The following is a 17,271-nucleotide window of genomic DNA, read 5'->3' on the forward strand; positions in this document are numbered from 1 at the left end:
TCCAACCCTGCTCCAACACACCTACCTGTAGGTTTCAAACAAGCCTGAAGGACTCAATTAGTTTGATCAGCTGTGTTTAATTAGGGTTGAAACTAAACTGTGCAGAGCTGCGGCCCTTTTGGAACTGAGTTTGACACCTGTGAGCTATACTATAAAAAAAAAAAATAGTGAGCTCTACTGATTTGAACTGAAATGTACAGTAAAGTTTGTTAATTTATTCATTTTCCTTCGGATTAGTCTCTATTTCAAAGGTCGCCACAGTGAAATGAACCACCATGGCGCTTTACACAGTGTATCCCCTTCCAGCCGCAACCCAGTATGGGGAAACACCCATACACACTCATTCACACACACTCATACAATTTAGTTTATCCTGGAGGAAACCCATACAAGCATGGTGAGAACATGAAAACTCCACACAGAAATGCCAACTGGTCCAGCCGGAATTTGAACCATTGACCTTTTTGCTGTGAGGCGACAGTGATAACTACTGAGCCACTGTGCCGCCTACAGTATTTCATAAAATATCTGAAGCAAGGGTTAGTTTATTATTATTCTATCGTCATTATGTTCTTACCCACATCTTTCTAACACCATAAGATGTTTGTTCAACACAAATGAGGATATTTTTTAATTAAATCTGATGTGGTTTTGTCCCTGAAAAGTCATTTCCCAAAATTAATAGTCAAACAATTTAGTAAGGAGATTAATATGTAATTCCATATGAATCAAATGGTTTATTGTAAGCCTTCTGAAGTGAAATAATCACTTTACAAGATTTTATTTAGGCTATTAATTGAAAACAAGTAATGACTATTGCAATGACCGTTCAACTTTGTGGATGCATAAGGGTGTATTGTCACCTTAGAATTATAAGGTTCTATCTGCGTATATTGAGCTTCAAAGTTTTTGCATTCCATAGCAAACAGTATTCGTGTAACATTTGTTTTTTTAAATAAAAAGTCTTAAGATGTGAACAACTCATAAAAAACATCCCCTAATGTAAATAAGTTGTCATTTAATAAGAATGTCAATAACTCAATTTTGACAAAAATGTCAGATAGAACCTTATAATTCTAAGGTGACGATATGTCTTATGCTATATCAACCATTTCTCTTCAGCTGACTCATTCTAATCACAGTCTCAATTTTTGTCTTTCTCTCACTCTCTCTCTTTCTATCTCCAAAGTTTACTTGAGTGAAAGTGATGGCAGTGATGCTGAGCTCAGCGAATGCAGCAGTGACAGAAAGACCTTCGCTTCAGAGACCAATCAAAGAAGAGATTCTGGTAATGCACAATCCATAGCCAAATACTGACAAACACACACAAACATTCTCCCACCCACACAAACTAATTCAACTCCTCCTTTTAGGTCTACCATTCTTCACATCAAATACACTAAGCCCCCTAAAGTCTAGTATTATATGTGTTTGTGACTTGAGGCATAATATTCAATTTAATTTTTAATTCAGTTCATGTTTAATTCTAAATTGCTTTTACAATGTAGATTGTAATTGCAGCTTAACATAGGAGTTTTAGTAAATTGAAACTCTCAGTCCAGTTTTCAGAGTTGAAGTTCAGTTCAGTTCAGTGTGGCTTAAATTTAACCGTTGAAAGTCTAAACACTGAAGAGCAAATCCATCAATGCACAGCTCCACAAGTCCCAATATAAGCATTTTTTAGAATAAACAGACATTTTTAACAAATAAGTGAATTTGTAGACACTAGTGTATGGATTGTACAAATATAATGACTGTTACCCTAGAGGTTTCCCCACAAATCCTCTAACATAAGCTTTACATTTGAATTTATAATTTATTTATTTTGTAAACGTTTTTTTAACATTCAGAATCAAGTGGAGGCCAGGTTCAAACACCCCAATCCAGCTTTACCAGTCCAACTCGAGGCAACGTTCATATTGAAAGTCCATCCAGTTTGGTCAGCGAGCAAAGCAGCAGCAGCAGTTTTAACCCTGGTCTGGAGGACGAGGTCATTGACCATAGCCGAACCTTACTGAGTGAGTGCCCAAATATTCTCTACTTGTTTACTTGGCTTTCTGAATGGGGATTGGTTTATTTGCAGCTAGTCCTAATTACTACAACTTACTTTTGCTTAATATTTACCTATGTTTACTTTCTTGTTCACATTAGTTAGGATGTATGTATACCATTAATACAATTGGAGAAGTTCCCAAAAGTTTCATCTTTCATTTTCAGATTTACCTTTCACTTCTGGGTACAGATTTGTGCCCACAATATGGTTAAGGTGTAACTATATAGCCACCGGTATAACCACGTGTTTGGTTTTCGTTTTTTTTTTGTTTTGTTTTTTTCTTTCTTTTTGAAGATCCCCATTGACGTAATGATTTTGTTTACTATGTACTAATCGGTGGTAGGTTTAAGAAATTGATCAGTTACAGTGCAAAGATTAATGAATAAAATGAAAGTAAATTACTGTACTGTACCGCTAAATAACACTTAATCATATTGTTAAATTGTTGTTTAATAAAATATTGTTGAATTTTGACACACCTGTTATTCAACAGCTTTTAAACTGTAAAGTAGATTTTGTATTTTAGATTAATTACAAAGATGTTATTTTCATTTCAAGAAAGATTTTCATTTCATTTTTTTTTATTTCCTTTTCCTGTCATGTTGTATTATTATTCAAACACTTTTATTGATTGATAATAGTATTAAATTTTCACACAACACACATATTGAACAACATATGCATAGCTACAAACATAAGCTGCGTCCCAAATGGCACACTATACACTATGCACTCATGCACTATGTACTTATGCACTTACACACTCAACAGGATAGTATATGTATGTAGTGGCATCCCAAATGGCACACTAATGTTTTTTTACTAAGCGGAAATTCAAACCGTTTCCCTGATGACGTTTGACGGTTGCCAAATCAGTGAAATAAACGACCGACTTATCAAATAATACCTGCCGTGAGTATTGACGCATTTACCATCCGGAGGCGCTATAATCACTCTCGTAGGAGAATTTTGCTTTCACCATCCAAAATAAATAAAGTTATTCAACATGTGCGTCTGATAGCTCCGCCCCTTCCGCTACGTAAGCAAACCTCCGGTCGTTAAGTGCGTGAAGTGTCCATCATTCCACACTTCATTTTAGCGGCTGAATGAGGGCATCATCCGGGTAATTAAAGTGCACTTATTATTTTTAGAGTTTTCAGTGTAAACACACTACTTACACTATTTATACTATAAAATGGCGTAGAATAGTGCATAAGTATGCGATTTGGGACGCAACTATACTCACACCCCATGAAGAAAGTGGGTGAAATAATATATTTGGGGTGAACTTTCACTTAGGATATAGTAACCCCTGAGCATTCAATATAGGATAGAAAAGACTGCCAAACCTCATAGAAACTTTTTTGTAGAACTTCAGATGGTGTATTTAAGGTACTCGAGTTTAAGATGTAATCACACTTCTAAATCCAGTGTTTAAGGCTAATTCTCATTTTATAAGGGATTTGCAAAGCATAAATAGCCTTCCTCGCTTTAGATGAGCTCACAAAACTATATGCCTAAAATGTAAAGATAATACTAAAAAATACAGTGAGCTCAGACATTTTTAGTTCAGACTAAAGAGTATTCCAGGATGAGGGGGCGGCATTACAAAACTCTTGCCTCCCCATTTCTGTTCGAACTCGAGGAACACTCAAATGATAATATTCACTTGCACGTAGGGCATACTGGCTTTTTGACCTATGAAGAAGGGAACTTGGGTATAAAGACACCAGACCCAGAAAAGCCTTTCAGACCAGAGTCATCCAGTGGTTGTACAGTCTCACATTCAAAGAAGGCCACTAAGCTTTGGCACACAGTTCACAATGGTGAGTTTGTCTACGACAGCCTGTAACAAACCTCAGAGCGCTGTAATAAACAGTGGTAATTAATGGTTTGTTCTACAAAAGGGTTGGGAAAATTTGTAAAAGTCATTAATATAGATTTATCTACATTTAAAACAAATCTTAGATCCTGAAGACAAGACTGAACAATATTTAAAGTAGTATTTATAATATTACAATAATATAATATATAATATTATAATATAAAATATTTATAATAGTTTATTCTCTTAAATAGGTCTTAAAAACCACCAGCTACTTCTAAATAACTTGTTTGTAAATAGTTCAATACTTAATTTATTCATTAAAAGTAAATCATTAACAAAGTATGAAAATACAAAACTTAAGCACATTATACATGTGCTAATAAGTCAAGAATATGAAGTGTAACCCCATATATTTTAGGCTGTTATTTGGCCACAAATTACATTATGTTTTCAGTTCTGATCAATGTTCTGTTTGTTTGCGAAGAGTCTTTTTTTTAGCTGAGGGAACATTGCGTGTCACAATTAGCTGCTTTCATTGTCCACCTCACTATCTCTGTTCTCTATCTCCTTTCTCTAAAGCAACTTAAATTCCCACTTTCAAAGAATAAATAGCCCTCATTATTCCAATAATATTGTAGGACTTGCTCGAGCGCTCTCCAATTTGTACCACTCACTTGCAGAGATAAGAACTCTCCTCTCTGTTGTCTCTTCACAGGCTTCTGCAAGCTTAGCATGAGGCGGTTTATCTTCCTGCCCTCCATGTAAATGATAAAACTTTCAAATGTCATTGCACAACATAAAAGAAACAAATTAAAGCCTTTTACCTTCATAGCTATGGGCCCCGCGTAGTTAAGGTGGGTTTGCTGTCATTTTCTGATATCATTTGTCTTCTAGCTGGGAGTCCTTACAACTGTATGAAAGTTGTCAAATTTGACTCTTTGATTGTAGTCTTGTAGAGACAATAGTTTAGAGATTGTACTATTTTGGGCCTGTTTTGAGGTGTTTTCAATCATCTTTGTTGTCTTCAAATAGGTTGGCAACATTTATCACCAAAAGAGCCATTTTACCACAAAATACAATTTGTTGAGCATATTTGATTGTTAATTTAAATCAGCATTAGCATTCCTTGGAGAATGTCATTGTGGTGTTTTTTGACGCTGATTGTTGAACATTTGCTTTTACAGAACCTGTGAACTCTTGTTTTGGATTTTATTTAGGCCAATGCAGTCAATGGCCTTACATCTTCTTATTCTTGTGAAATCTTGCACATTCATCAACCTAGAAGAGCCTTAACTTAAATAGACTCTCAATAGAAAGGAAAGAAAGAAAAGTATCGGGAATGGGAACATTTGGCTGTGATGTTATCCCATCTTAGCGAGGTCCACATCTGCTCGCTGAACCTGAAGTAGAATGCGCTGTCCTGAGCTGGAACTGAAGAACTCCCTTCCTCTCTCTCTCTCTCTCTCTCTGGGCTCTGTCCTCGGAGTCGGTCTTGATTGTCAGTTTTTTTATAAGTGTTGTGTTTTAACACCTTTAAGAGCCGAGTTGACCAATGAGATAGTTACCTTGCCAAGGGAAATTTTATGGAGCTTTGTGAGCTTGGGGATTTGCATTTAATTCTGGACAAAGCTAAAGAACAAATGTTTAAAGTTTCTTAAAATGTTAATATGTTGCACACGTATTAACATAAAATGTTTAAGATCGTTCAGTATACTAAATTAGCTCTGCAGAGACATCAAACATGAACTGTCTATGATCTTGTTTAGCTGTGGTAGCATTAAATATTGATTGCAGCTGTATTAAAACACATAATAACAATACATGAGCAAGAGACGTGTTGCAAAACACCTGATTACACTCCCAGAGAGAATAAAGGATTACATCAAAAGAAGCATAAATTTTAAGCAAGTTGTATAGGAGCGTGACCTTGTCACCACTTTCATTTTTGTGTCTTTAATACCTTTGGAATCGTATTACACACCGACCATTGCTCTCTTTCTGGATGGGAGAGGTTGACGGTGCATTATTTGTTAAATAAAGCAAAATAATTACTTGTGTGATTGGCCAAATCCATTACACTTGGTCTAGAGATCTATTTGGTTTATACATAAATACTTGGTTTATACATAAAGATCCCTTCTGCAAGATATGGTGATGATAGGTTATGTTATGACGTAACCACAAAAATTACATTTTTATAAACAATTCTAGAGTTGAACAGAAGCCACTTTAGAAAAATATTTTGAATCATTTGAGGAGGAAATAGAGGTTGGATTTATAATGTAAGTAATTGCAATAATCTAAAGGGGTTAAGACAAGCAACACTCTCTATGCATAGCTTTCTTTTAGTCAAAGTGATTTAAAATGCCTCTATCTGTGTTAAAACTACACTAACTTCTGCGAGAGATTATTTTAACGTCACCCTTAAATTTCATGTCTCCCAACCGGTCTTGTTTGTTTACAGCCAAGGCGGAATAAACAAATGCAAAATATTCCTCTGAGAGCCATACAGCATTTATAACAGCCTGGCTTGTGTTTGCCGTTAATCACCTCATGTAATGTGGAGGCGTGCGGTCGGCATACACTCTCATTCATTTTCATTGGGCTTCGTGTGTGCTGGCCGGCTAGTCATGACCAATGAGTCTGCGGAGATCTTCTCCCATCCAAGGTCAAGTCTGTGTCTTTTTGTTTGAGCGTTAGTACCTGAGTTTCTTTCATTTTACAATGCTTTTAAAACATTCAGAAATGTAGTATTATTGTATTAACATACACTCACTGGCCACTTTATTAGGTACACCTGTCCAACTGCTCGTTAATGCAAATTTCTAATCAGCCAATCACATGGCAGCAACTCAATGCATTTAAGCATGCAAACATGTACAAGACAATCTGCTGCAGTTCAAGCCAAGCATCAAAATGGGGAAGAAAGGTGATTTAAGTTACTTTGAACGTGGCATGGTTGCTTGGGACAGATGGGCTGATCTGAGTATTTCAGAAACTGCTGATCTACTAAGATTTTCACGCACAACCATCTCTAAGGTTTACAGAGAATGGTCTGAAAAAGAGAAAATATCCAGTGAGCGGTAGTTCTGTGGCCACAAATGCCTTGTTGATGCCAGAGTTCAGAGGAGAATGGCCAGACTGGTTCAAGCTTAAAGAAAGGCAACAGTTGCTCAAATAACTACTTGTTACAACCGAGGTGTGCAGAAGAGCATCTCTAAATACTGTATATACAACACGTCCAACCTTGAGTCAAATGGGCTACAGCAGCAGAAGGCCACACCGGGTGCCACACCTGTCAGCTAAGAACAAGAAACAAGAAATTCAGATGGTAGGGCCAGAATTTGGCCTAAACAACACGAAAGCCTGAATCCATTTTGCCTTGTATCAACGGTTCAGGTTGGTGGTGTAATGGTGTGGGGTATATTTTCTTGTCACACTTTGGGCACATTAGTACCAATTGAGCATTGTGTCTTCGCCACAGCCTACCTGACCATGTCCATCCCATTTATGACCACAGTGTACCCATCTTCTGATGACTACTTCCGGCAGGATAAAGCACCTTGTCATAAATCGCGAATAATCTGATTGGTTTCTTGAACATTACAGTGAGTTCACTGTACTCAAAATGGCCACCAGAGTCACCAGAACTCAATCCAGTACAGCATCATTGGGATGTGGTGGAACAGGAGATTTGGATTATAGCCGACAAATCTGCAGCAACTGCGTGATGCTATCATGTCAATAAGCTTCAAAATTTCCTTTCAAACCAGAAGAATGAATTTGCTCGAAATAACACAAAACAACCAATTTTCACTTTTTTGTAAAATACTCATGTCCTAATAGTGTTTTTAACAACGTGGGACATGTATATGACGTATATGTCAACATCTCAAAAATTGTGTTTTGGTATTTCATGACCCTTTTGTCAAAACTAGTCAACCAAGCCTTTTTTTTATTATAGAACTTTCATGAAATGTTTGACAGGTTATTAGCTATTAAAATACTATGATTTTAGAAAAAAATTTACTACTACTACTTCCACTGCTGTTGATAAACTTATATCAATCAACTCATCTGCACTAGCAATTTGTTAAGAGATCAATATTTGGGTAATTTTAAATCATGTCAAATTAATTATAAAAAAAATTTTATTATCTGTTTCAAAAAGAAACAGAAAAAGCTTTAAAACACTGAATTTTTATACATTAGAAAAGCTTATTAGAATAAAACTATATTTATTATTTATTTTATTAGAATAAAAGTAAAATTTTACACAAACTCATACCCAATGAAACCACTAAATCCAAAATTGTCTCTGAAGTTTTTCTATAGCTAATAATTAATGTATAGCATTAGCATTTTGTGGATATTCCACCAGAGCTATACTTTGGATTAGTGATGCATTAACTACTACAACAAATGAATTTCTTACATTCTCTTCAAACAGCTTTTAGTATATTAAGATCTAACACTGTTTTTATTGCAACACGTGATAAATCTGAAATGTCAAATGGTTTACACCGCCTCATAATTGGATAGCCAATTACTCTGTTCTTTTCTGACATGTAAAAAGCCCCCTGTAAACAAGCAGCACAGTGTAATAGAGGCAGTGATATGACAGAATTGACTCGCATCTCCTGCTCCTCTCCATTTTCTCCAGCTCTCTGTTGCTAATGTGCCATGTGTCCGGTCTGTTTCACTGCGGGCTGATTTGGTTTGTTGCGCTAATTTTCATAAACATTATTGAGTCTTTTTAAAAGGTTACGATTTCAAGAAAGAAAGAAAGACGTATTATCAAAACCTATTTTCAGATACATTGTTAAGAACTTTATTTATACAACTTTAACCTGGTTATTCTGAAGTGTTTTTAAACCCTCAGATGCCACATTTTTAAATAGGTGTATTTTGACCAAATATGATCCTATTCCAAACTATACAATCAAAAAAATAAATAAATAATTAAACTGACACTTATGACTTTTTTGTGTGTTTGTGGTTCAGGATCACAGACGTTTTACTTGCTGTTTAGACATCAAACACTATTTTAAATATTTACAGATATGTACAAGGCAGCCCAAGATACTATTGATTTTTTTTTTCTTCAATAAAGTTTTAAGAACATTTTTAGCTGACAAATGGGTGGTCCTTAGTGATTAATAAAATTTAATGACTATTGGTACAATGAGAATCAAAAAATACATAGAGGCACAGCATAATAATACTATTGGCTTGGTAAGGTATTATAAAGCAAAACAATCAGTCCATGCAAGAAACATTACGTTTAATCCATAGCCTCTAAAAACAGAAGTTCAACTTGTGTCTCATAAGCTTGCATTTTTTCCTATTCTACTGCACATACAGCTCCATTGAGTGGTACGGTATGTCACGGTATGGTTCGATACGCTTTTATGGCCGTTTCCACTGTCAAAAGGTACCTAAAAGTAACCATACCGTACCACTTTTTAGTACCCTTTCTAAAGGGTACCTAAAACAACAAAAGGATACCAAAAAGCAGAGCCAGAGGCAACTGAACGCTATTGGTTTACAGAGAAACATCACTAGCTCATGCACAAGCCAGAAAAATGAAAACAAAGAAACCACCATTAAATACACAGCCGAGACATTACACTGTAATAATACATACATATAATATGGTCAAACTGAGCTCAAATAAACCTTGTAGTTGTCTTGATGAACAACCTCAAAGCCAAGAAAAACATCAGAATCTACCTTGAGTCCTGTCGTTGTTTACAAGGTTGTCTAAAGCGCTAGTGGTTTCACTTTCTCGAGAGAGAGCTCGAATGCGCGTCAATATTTTAAATAACAAACTTCTTGAGCTGATGATAAAAACGAGGGCATGATTATTGAAGTGCTTCTGACATCCGGTCCTTTCAGAAATGGACAAACACGAAAAAATGATGGAAAAGCCCGAAAAAACAAAGGAGCAAATGATTGTTTCAGCAACCTAAAACAAGAACAAACTACTACGTTTAACTATTATCATCACCTTTTGGACTATTATGTATGAAGGAATTACTTTCTAATAGAGATTACATGTGCTGGTAAAAATTAAAGATACAGATGAGAGGTTTGCACTGACTGCGGGGTATATGTTGCGTGTTGTTTTTGTATGCTGTGTGTAGTTTTTCTGTAATTAGTAACATATCAGAGACTGTAAGGGTCTATATGTGTTCTTATATGTTGCATTTATTTATTTATTTTATATAATTGCAAACATTACAGTAGGCTATTTTGCACTACTCATTGATCTGCAGTTATAATCAGATCATGTTCATAGAAAGGTTAGTAATAAACATTTATACACAAGTCTTTATCTGTATAAAGCATCTGTTTTGTGAGAAGTGCTTCTCATATGATATGTGAACGACCTGTACAGCTTTACTTTGACATTTTCTTGAGCGACAATGACGTTCACAGAAACTTTCTGACGTACACCACACTTACCATTGACACCCTTTTGACAGTAAAAATGCAAGCCTGATAAAGGTAACCCGTATCGTACCGTACCATACCACACCACACAGTGGAAATGAACCGTAAGACTGACACCACAATTTACAAGTGAACTGACACCACAAAATTTTCAACACCTCCAGTTGTATTATCTGTTACATGATTCATAAGGGATAAAGTACAACAAGGTCATTGTTATTGCAGAATAAAGCCAGACAGAGGGATGATGTATAAGACTGAAATGCTTTATTCTGCAAAAACAACCACCTGGATGTACTTTATCCCTCTTATTACATGACTACTTACCACAAAGCATCAAAATTAGACACCAACATTCTTCAGAGCCATAAAAGTTCATTAATTTGTTAATTAAGGGTGGTGTCACACTAGCACTTTTGGTCCGCACCCACATTCGTTTGATGTCAGCTTTACAAAAAAATTTCGTTTTCACAATGTTTGTTCATCTCTGTATCACCTAACAATACCTTGGCGACAAGCAGGACTGACCCAGTGCAAACACGGTGATAATGTCTTCTTGCATTCTCCAGGCATCGCTTGATGTTTAGAATGTTTTTAGTTTTTTATTTTTATTTTATTATTATTATTATTTTATTTTATTTTCATTATTATTTTTTTTTTTGTGACAGATAGACGCAAGTGGCTATCTGTAAGCACACCGGGGTTCAGAAGGAAAAAAGAAAGTTTGAACACAAACCAGCTGAGAAGGTGGACAATCGAACTTGGGTTTGGTACAGGCATTTAAACCAATTGTGAAAGCACCCTAAAAGCAAAACTGACCAAAACAAAAATGACTGAATGGAGCATATTGTATTATTCAGTCACACGATGGTGGCATGACAGACAAGCATATATATTGAAGGTAACTTATTCACTGATGCTTAAGATTAGAAGTACCTGGATGAACCTGTTATCAGTTTAAGAGGTTGTTATCTGGGAATAACATACTAGCGAATCTAATATTTTAGATTGCCATGTAATAAAGTGTAGTAGCCACTCATGTACCAGCTGTCACTTGATTTTACACAGCACATTCAAGCCACTTCAATAAGAACAGGACAATTCAGAAAACACATCTTCTTGGGGACATTGCTGTCAGTCTCAGTCACTGCTTGTGTGAATAAAGGCATTCAGAGAAACATGTACATACATATCTCTGACATTGAGATTTTAATTGATTCCACTGACGTTCGTTTTGCGACACCCAAAGTCATTCTTTACCACCCACCAACTTGCCGCATCACTTCATTTCATCTACCTTGACATTTCTGCATTTGATTCTTTTCATTTTTCTTCCCACTTAGCCGCTTGCGTTCATTTGGATACATCATCCTTGGCTCAATTGAGAGTCATCACTCTATATTATTTCTGTGTAGATGCACAAAAGACCAAACTATGCACATTGGCAGTGCCTCTTAAAAAATGATGAACGTTCAGTGGAATTCACTGTGAAGGGGAAGCGTTCACTCGCTTGGCTAAACATCGCATTTAGGCTTTTTTTTTTTTTTTAATTAGCCTGTTTTGCTCAATGTTGTCAAACCTTTTCTCTTTAGTTTCTTACTCGCTTGACTTTTTGCATTTTTTTTATCTTGTTTGTGGCTTTGGTTTAGCTTAATTTTCCTGTAGACTTGACTGTCTTTGAGCCTCCAATCATTCATAAGTTATAGTTTATGAATTATATTCACTAACATTCATTTATGATGGTTTAAAATTATGTTTGATCTTGAATATAGTGCATACAAACTATGTATTAGGGCATTGGTTTAATTGATTTGTGAGGAAAAAGTAGCACATTCAATTTTGAGATGCTCTATTTTTAAGTTATATCAATATCTTACACAAGCAATGAGCGCAATCATCATGTTTTTGTCATACATTTATCGTAATTGCTTTTAAAAATCTCTTTTAATGAAAATGCAAGCACTGTGTCTGTAGGACTTTCCAGTATGTGTCAGTATTGTTTTAAATATGTATATTATTAATGATAGATGTTATTATGCTTCATAGTGTTTGAAGAATAAATATAAGTATGTATATTTTCCATGTTAGTTTAAATGCAGGCACATTTATGTTTTATTTTCATATATGTCATATTTCTGATAGATTATGGAGGTGTGTATTACTGTTTTTAGATGATAGGTTGTGTTTGTGTATAAATTGAGATGCAAGATTCATTTTTCTTTTCTCTCAGTTAGTTATTGTTAGGGGCCATTACGCTTGCTGGTTTATAATCTAGCTACTAGTTACTAGCAACTGTTACTTAAACAAGGAAGGACGTCAAAGTTTGACAGACTAGTGTAACGTAAGTACGGCTGTCTAGTTTGTGTATAGCATTGTGTATGTGTACGCAATAAAAGTTCAGCAGTGGCTCGAATTGTATCCATAGTACTTGCCCTGAAACCCTTCCAGTGAGGTGTTTATTGAGGTACAGTGAGTAACCTGATAAAAACTGGACAGTGTCCATCATAACAGCAGGTAGATTGGACAACAACTGTTCAATCTTGGGTGTGTGTACTAGGGTTGGGTTGATAGACAATGCCATCGTCCATCGCCGATAGACATCACAATGCTGAGCCTGCATCGGGACCCATCCCACCTCTGTCGCAGCAGCAACCCGCTAGCAAAAATACACACTTAAATTCACATTAATGCGTCAGTTTTTAAATGACAATTTAGAACTAAAATGATCCACGTACATGCTGAAGTTTCACCTAGCAATTCTGAAAAGCCTTCCCTCTGTACAAACACACACACACACACACACACACACACACACACACACACACACATAGATATGCAAACATCTGAGCTTCAGGCAGTCAGCGGGTGCTTTGAGCACAAAACCCCAGAGAGCAGTGTGCACGTCAGACAGTTTATCAAGGATGAACCGCTGGATTGCATCTCACTATAGTTGTTAAACTTGACATTTAATTAACCTTGTCTCTTTCTAATGACTCTTCGGTCTAGCATTTCTAGTTTTATAATGATTTGATCGGCTGTAGTTTAAAATTACGTTGGGTTTGTCTCCTCTAAGGGTTTATTATGCGGTCTCTGTCTCCTTCTTGTGGATGGCACTGTATCTCCGAAATTATAAATATTTAAAATAGCCACTATCCTTATAAATAAACTCCATAGTTGCAATTTAAACATCTACAATCTTGCCTAAAAAGCCTCAAACGTACATTATTTTGTCCAACAGCTGCAATATTTGTCAAACTATAGTGATTTTATTGATCTGCTGTTTATTGATCTACCGAGTAATACAGAAGTGTGTGGAGGCTGTAAAAGTTCTGATATTGCAGAATACCGCACTGCTATCAGCCAATCAGATTTGAGAACTAGACAGAACTGATGTATAAAATGAACTAATACAGCCTTATTGTAAAGTGTTACCAAACATTTCAGCCTTTTTTATGTTCACAATGATGGTTTCAGTGTGCACATGGCCATTGTGCTTTACTATGGAAGTATTGTTTTGTCATTCGAGCTTTGTTCATGTATATGGATGTGCTGTAGCAGCAATACTCCACATATCCACTATGTTGATCCAGACTCATCCGCTCTCGCTCTATTGCTGTGGATGGCTGGATTCCTGTAATGCCAAATTCCTCCAAAGCTCTACAAACGGATTGTCCTACAAAGCTTCAGCATCCCACCTCCACTGCCATGAGCCTCCCTCCCCAGCCTTATCTGTGTTAGTCACTAACTAGGTCATCTGCTTGTAGGGCATCTGAATTTGCTTGTGAATCATCTGTAGGCCATGCTGATATTGATACTAACAAAACAACTGTGAGGATATTGCATTAGTCCAACATGAAGGTAATAGTAAAGAACTTATATTAGACAATAAATGCTCAGTTAGTTAGTATGTTTAGATTTCAGCAATTGGTTTATTGTTGCTAATTGATCCAAAGAAGCAAATTTGAATGTAGCAGTGTGTTGTTTTCCCTCGTAATTTTTTCACTATTTTAATGCAGCGTCAGCGAGGCAGTGGTGCAGTAGGTAGTGCTGTCGCCTCACAGCAAGAAGGTCGCTGGTTCAAACCTCGGCTCAGTTGGCGTTTCTGTGTGGAGTTTGCATGTTCTCCCTGCCTTCGCGTGGGTTTCCTCCCGGTGCTCCGGTTTCCCCCACAGTCCAAAGACATGTGGTACGGGTGAATTGGGTAGGCTAAATTGTCTGTAGTGTATTAGTGTGTGTGTGTGTGAATGTGTGTGTGGATGTTTCCCAGAGATGGGTTGCAGCTGGAAGGGCATCCGCTGCGTAAAAACTTGCTGGATAAGTTGGTGGTTCATTCCGCTGTGGCGACCCCAGATTAATAAAGGGACTAAGCCGACAAGAAAATGAATGAATGAATGAATGAATGAATGAATGCAGCGTCTTGGGCTATTTTTGTTGCATTTTGACCTCCAATGACATGCATCAAACTGAGGAGCCACAATATTCTTATTAATCAAATTCTTAAGGCTCGTTCCATGCCAACTATGACGGTAATGATATAGATAGAGCTCTAAAAATCATTCACATGGTAAAGAATAGCATAGTTCACACCACAACTACAACAATAAAGATAGGCAGAGGACCGATATTGTTGGGATTACTTTCTGAACGATAAAATACATTCCTTTAAAAATGAAAGGTCTAGAGAAATTTAAAGAAACAGACAACACCGTTAAGAAGCACATTGCTTGATGTTATGCCCTCTTTTAAAAGATTTTTAAAAAGATAGTGACTATCTTGGAAACAATTGATTATACCATGAGAAATAATGAAAAAATATGTATATATATTTGGAATTTATGACATGTAGGCAAATTGAAGTATACACATAAAGGTATCACAGGAATCCAGTGCTAGTTTCAGTGTCTTTCTGTTGCCTTTTTTGAAAATGCTGGGGAACTGACTATGGGCGTACTTACACTATATACAGTTGCCTTGAACCAGGCCAAAGCATGCTTGTCCCCCCTCCCGTCTCCTCCGACGGCCCACACTCACATTACATTCGGGCCTGGGCACGCTTACTTCAAGATGATGTGCTGTTCAGTTAGCGCTTTCGCTTAGCACAGTGGACATTTCTTCAGTTATATCGTTTAAGTTGTTTGATATGCTGTGACACGCAGTCAAATACTTTGCCGAACAGATCAGCCACTTTTGACACTCATAAACAATCATAAAACCCTTGTGCTGCAGGAATTAGGAGGTTTGCTGAGGGTTCAGCTGTCGTGCAGCGAGGGGTTTGCGTCTTTAATAAACTTCGACAGTTTGCGTTCATTGAACAGTAAGAATGAGTAATAAATCCATATGAAACAGCCCCTTAAAAGTCACGTCTCGCTTTCAGTTTCAGGCTCAGGCACGTTTTGCACTCACACACAAGCGTACCGCGCCAAAGCCCAAGTGAACCGCGCCTCAGATTTAGAGCACTCACATTTCTCAAAAAATCCGGTAAACGGGCCTGGGCATGATTCGGATAGCATTGTGTGAGTAGGCCCTACAATTGCTAAATTTACTATTTGATTAGGTTGATTACATGTTACCAGCTCAGAAGTATGTTCAGACCTGCTGGTTACAAGGGACAATAACAAACTAAAAGCATAATCTAAAAACAAACAGATCATTATCATTCATCTGTGTGGACAAATATATTTATCGTTTTGTGCTTGGTGTGAATGGGTCTTTTATTTGTTAATGAGGAATGATACGGAAAGAAAGACCCTGACCCCTACTCAATTTTTCACTTTAGTTGGGCGTACATTAAGATACTACAAAAACTCTCAGAAACTTCTGGATCACATGGACTAAAGAAAACTAAATAAAAAACTAAATAAATTAATATTGTGCTACATATTTACTGGATATAATTATATAAATCTACATATCGAATGACTTTTTATCATATTTTTGACCTGTTATTTGTGTTCTTCAATTTTAAATCAGCTTTGATATGGTTTTTGGACTTGTAGTGCGAGCCTACTGTAAATATCAGGTATGTTTTCAATTTATTCATAATATATGAGAAAATGACACCATGAGGCCTTTTCCTTGGACTTATGGTATAAACAGTGTACGTTTTTTGAATGAAACATGGGTTGTGGAAGTTGTTCTGCATTGTGGAAAACAGAAACAGATATTGTATGGATTCCCTCATTCTGATAAAGTGGCCACCTTTCCAAACCAAACCAAAACATTTCAAATATTTGTTTGCAACAAATGAGGTTTATTGAACTTCCTATAAACATCCTATTAATTTATACATCCTTACTTTGTTTATTAAAAAACACAAATTTTTGTCAATTACTGTAAAAGTTACATTGAGTTATTAAAACCCTCCAAAATTATATTTTTTTAAATTCAGATTTTATACAATGAAGACATTTTGGCATGTAATTGTGCATTAAATTATAGTTTAAAATGTTTTATTTGAAATGTGATCTTGCTAAATGCATGACTTTCAATAAACCAGTGTAATTGAGTATCAAACAAAACAGAATAAAATACAATGTCTTAGACAATACTAGCAAATGGCTCTTAGGAGCATACCTGCCAACATTACAGTTTTTCCCGGGAGTTCCGTATTTCAGACCTATCCTCTGCCATCCTCCCGTTTTGTTACTTCTCCCAGAAAACTCCTATAATTTCACCCCACCCCTGGTCCTCAGCTTTTTGGTACAGTCTGTAACACCCCTGGGTAGACAACTTTGGTATAGTATTCGATCGCATCAACCGCCACAGTAGTTACTACGTAGTTACCAAACCCGGTTATCAACTGTGTTATTCAGACAAACACCCCACCCCATCTCCCGGAGTTTCAGAGACAAATGTTGGCAGGTATGCTAAAGAGTGTAATTGTGCATGAAATTACAAATGAAACGTTAGAAATTCACAGTATATACTATAATGT

At 36.4% G+C, this 17,271-nt stretch overlaps 1 protein-coding gene across 10 annotated transcripts in view; it reads left to right on the plus strand.

Annotated features, from left to right (window-relative positions):
• doc2b (double C2-like domains, beta) overlaps positions 1 to 17,271 on the plus strand; it is a 408,709-nt gene that overhangs the window by 104,513 nt on the left and 286,925 nt on the right. For all 10 annotated transcript variants that reach the window (XR_015492002.1, XM_087254531.1, XM_087254537.1 and 7 more), the window contains 2 exons: positions 1,190 to 1,288; positions 1,851 to 2,018. Coding sequence is in view for 9 of the 10 variants with exons in the window: in XM_087254531.1 (XP_087110657.1) it covers positions 1,190 to 1,288; positions 1,851 to 2,018 (267 nt within the window). In the remaining variant the exon portion in view is untranslated. The remainder of the gene's footprint in view (positions 1 to 1,189; positions 1,289 to 1,850; positions 2,019 to 17,271) is intronic.

Source organism: Danio rerio, chromosome 5 (genome assembly GCF_052040795.2).
Source record: "Danio rerio strain M-AB ecotype USA chromosome 5, GRCz13ab, whole genome shotgun sequence".
NCBI classification, from domain to species: Eukaryota; Metazoa; Chordata; class Actinopteri; order Cypriniformes; family Danionidae; genus Danio; species Danio rerio.